Below are 4,207 nucleotides of genomic sequence, written 5' to 3' on the forward strand. Positions count from 1 at the left end.
TATATATATATATATATATATATATATATATATATCGAACTTGTTGAAAATGTTCACATATGACCATTATGACCGCTAATAGTCAATCATAATGGTTATATGTAAACATTTCCAAGAAGTTCGTTATCTAGATGTGTACAAAAAAAATTACTCAGATCTGAACAAAACGAAAAGATAATTATCCTGAAATTTTAATTTTCATTCTTTTTTAATTTAGCTTTTAATTTTGATTTGGTATAAAATTTAATCTAACTGGTAAATATTTTCAAAACCATACCATTTTAGTATATATCATTTTTAAAAATACACTACTTTTGTAATAAAAAAAAAAGTCATAACTTCAATGAAGTTTACTCCATACATTATAAAATTTTAAAATACAAAAAACAGAAATAGTTTTTATCTATATCAATAACATTACTTATGCCTCATATGTATATAAAGTTATTTGATAATTATGCTACCAAAAATAGTTTCCAACATGTTGTGGGCAATTTAAATGTTGATAAATGGTTATAAATATTATTTTAAGGAACTTTATTTGAATATAATAATATTGCAAACATTATAATCGATCGTCTTGATAAAAAGAGAAATTGACCTATCAGGGTAATTATTTTTTCGTTTTGTTCATATTTTAGTAACTTTTTTTGTACAAATTTAGGTAATGAACTTGTTAATTGTTCACATATGACGATTATGATTAGTTTAAATTGCTACACTCGATCATAATGGTCATATGTGAACACTTTTGAAAAGTTTGTTATGTAAAAAGAAAAAAAAAAATTACCCAGATGTAAACAAAACGAGAAAGTAATTACCCTGATATGTTAAGTTCTCATTAAAATAAACCCGAATATGAATAATTTGATTAAAATACAACTCATTTGTACTTTTAGAAATACACCCAAAATATAATAAACTATATCAAACTATATCAGATATGATTGATCCTGGTATCAGATATGATAAATGACTAGATCAGTCATCTCATATCGAATGGATGACTGGCTAGTTATCCGATCATAATTGAGGAGTTTCAACATTTGAATGAGCCAAAATTGTCGGAGGTAGTCTACTACCCTTGAAAGCATCAATAGAAGCAATAGATTCAAGCTCAAGCATGTCTTCTGGTGAGAGCTTTACATATAAAGATTCAATGTTCTGGTTCAAGTTCTCGGTCTTTGTGGTCCCCGGGATGGGACCCACATCGAACCCCTTGGTGTAGGACCCACGCCAATGCCAACTGGGAGGGGGTACACCCTTTCTTCTGGGCAATTTCATGAATTCTTTCGAATGTGATCTTATTATGTTCCAAGTTCTCCCCCTTGTAATCGTGGCAAATACTAAAGAAATACAATAGAAGGTTTGTAAAGATATTTGAAATTGAGTAAATGAAAGAAATAACAATTTGCTTTTAGTTAATTGTTTATTATAAAACTTACTTTTATTTTTTCCATTACGACATGTATCTTTATTTTATAGTTTTTAAACCAATGTACTTCAAAAAAATCTACATTATAGCATTGTAATTTAAAATTTTTATTAATATATTATATTTTGAAAAATATGTCCAATTATAAAAATAGAAATTGCTTTGCATCCGAACAATGTTATAATTTAGTAGATATTTTAAAGCTTACTCTAATAAATGAATGTTTTTTTTATCACATGTCACAATCTCATTCAATTTGCCAAATGTAATTTTATGGTTATTTTGAATTAATATCTTTTCCACATGTTATTTTATAGTTTTTTTTTATTTTAATAAATCTCACCTAATACTTTAATTTAATAATTACAATAAATATAATAATAAATGAATATCAATTTCATTAATAGACTTAACTTCTTATTTCAAAATAAATTAAAGTTCATTAGTTTATTTTGTTTATTTATTTTAATTTAAAAGATAAAAAAAATCAATTTTAATAATTCATTATTTTTTTATTTTCTTATATATCCAAAATTTTTAAATATTTAGACCTTTATATTTAATTTTTATAATTAACTCATGTAGTACATGGTTCTTACACCTAATTGATGTAATAAAATAAAAGGAAAGTAAAATTGTATTTTAGCAAATATATAAACATAAATTGATATTTCTTTTGTTTAAAGCTATTTGAACTTATTTATTAATCTTACAAATACTTATAATATACAAAAAAAAAATAATAATAATAATAGCAACTTTTTAAATATTTAGATATTGTTTGTCAAAAAAAAGTAATTTATAGTTGTAAACTAGCTTACGAAATATTAGTATTTGTTAAAAAATAATTTACAAGTTATATTGCAGTATAAAATAACATAAATAGACATTTAGATATAATTAAGGGCATATTTAGAATATTTATAAAAGAAAAAACTTTATAAATTTATGAAAAGTTATAAAAAATAGTTTATCGAAAACTACTTTATAAGTTAAAAATAAACTATTTTTATGGTTTTATCAAACAACACATTAGTTTATTTTTGGCAAACAATACCTTAAAATCATTAATTTTGAATATCAATTCATATTTTAAAAAAAAATAAAAATAAATCCATTACTACGTGGAGATTTAAAAACACAAACCTTCCTGAAATCGGAATCTGTCAAGCCCTCAAGTAACTTTGGCCCAGAAGCCAAGAATCCACTTCCAAGAGGACCAAATGGAACAATCCCGATACCTAATTCTCTGAAAATCACACAATCCAAGAAAAAGGAATTCGAACTCGATTAGATGCCAATTAGGCCAAACGCCATTGTTACACAGCTTGGCCAATGACCAATGGCGTACCTGCAAGTTGGAATTACTTCTTCTTCAGGGACTCTAGTCCACAGCGACCACTCTAACTGTACAGCAGTAATCGGATGAACAGCATGTGCTCTTCTAATCGTTGAAGGTGAAGCCTCCGATAGACCAATATATCTGATTTTACCCTCTTCAACTAGTTTCTTCAGTTCTCCCATCTACAACCATTGTTCTTCGTTGAGCAACAATCTAATGCGAATATGAATTTAAGCAAATTTATGTAGATCAAGAAAAAAGGGGGTCAGAAAATGCTAACCGTGATTTCGATAGGAACACGAGGGTCAACGCGATGGATATAATACAGATCGATGTAATCAACATCAAGGCGTTTCAAACTATCCTCACAACAAGCCCTAACATACTCTGGATTTCCACAGATTTCTCCTTCTCCATCCAACGATTTGATCCCGAATTTCGTTGCTAATTCAACACTTCCTCTTTCCAATCCCTTCAACGCCTGAATCAGAAACGAAATCGAGAAAATCAACGTCTGGTTTAATCAACAACGAGAATCAAAAGGAAAATGAATGATTGAATGAACGACCTTGCCGATGAGGATTTCGTTGGTGTAAGGGCCGTAGAAATCGGAAGTATCGAGATGAGTGACGCCGGAGTTGACGGCGTGGTGGATGAGTTTGATCATGTCTTCTTCGGGTTTGGGAGGTCCATAACCAGCAGACATTCCCATGCATCCTAATCCGAGAGCTGATACCTCCATACCTTGTGATCCGAGCTTAATCCTTCGCACTCCTCCTTTCATTGTCTCTGATCGGATCAAACCCTAATTAGATTGCTGATTGTTCTTGGGTGGAAGCTGGATTAAATAGAAACATGGTAACATCCATGGCAGGACGTAAGTAGCAAGAAGGGTTTTAGGTGACGACGGTGTCTGGTAGAGTCAACAGGGAGGGGCTGATTGGTGAGACAAGCAATTGGCTGCAAATGCTCATTTTAAATCGTCTTCTCGTTATTTTTTATGTTAGCGATATTAAAAAACACGAAAACTACAATAAATCCCTACATATTTGCATCATAATCGATTTAGTCCTTATATTTTTTTTTATTCAATTAAGTCTCAAATACCAGTAATCGTATTCAATTTAACCATTTGACCCGGTCAACAGGTCATCTAACTTTCAAAAATTATATTTTTGGCCCAGATTTCAAAATTTATCACAAATTTGGTCCAAAATTTACACTTTTTGCCCAAATTTTTTTTTTTTACAATTTTGGTCCAAACTTTACACTTTTTGCCCAAATTTTAGAATTTTATTATGAATTTATCCTAACTTTAGTTTTCTTTACAACTTTCTTTCTCAAAGAGTTGTTTCTAACATGTTTTTTCTTTATAAAATCATATTTATACAAAAAAAATATATTTTCACTTAAAAATCTTATATTTTCTA

At 28.8% G+C, this 4,207-nt stretch overlaps 1 protein-coding gene across 1 annotated transcript; it reads right to left on the reverse strand.

Moving 5' to 3' along the window:
- Positions 1-817: 817 nt before the first annotated feature.
- On the reverse strand, positions 818-3,750 carry LOC111887949 (auxin-induced protein PCNT115). Its single transcript, XM_023884086.3, is given in 7 exon segments — positions 818-1,212; positions 1,214-1,327; positions 1,329-1,346; positions 2,582-2,684; positions 2,787-2,959; positions 3,058-3,258; positions 3,346-3,750. Coding segments are annotated over 7 exon segments (1,014 nt in total). The 5' UTR covers positions 3,562-3,750; the 3' UTR covers positions 818-1,023.
- Between the last annotated feature and the right edge of the window lie 457 nt (positions 3,751-4,207).

The sequence above is a fragment of the Lactuca sativa genome, chromosome 2 (genome assembly GCF_002870075.4).
Source record: "Lactuca sativa cultivar Salinas chromosome 2, Lsat_Salinas_v11, whole genome shotgun sequence".
Lineage (NCBI taxonomy): Eukaryota > Viridiplantae > Streptophyta > Magnoliopsida > Asterales > Asteraceae > Lactuca > Lactuca sativa.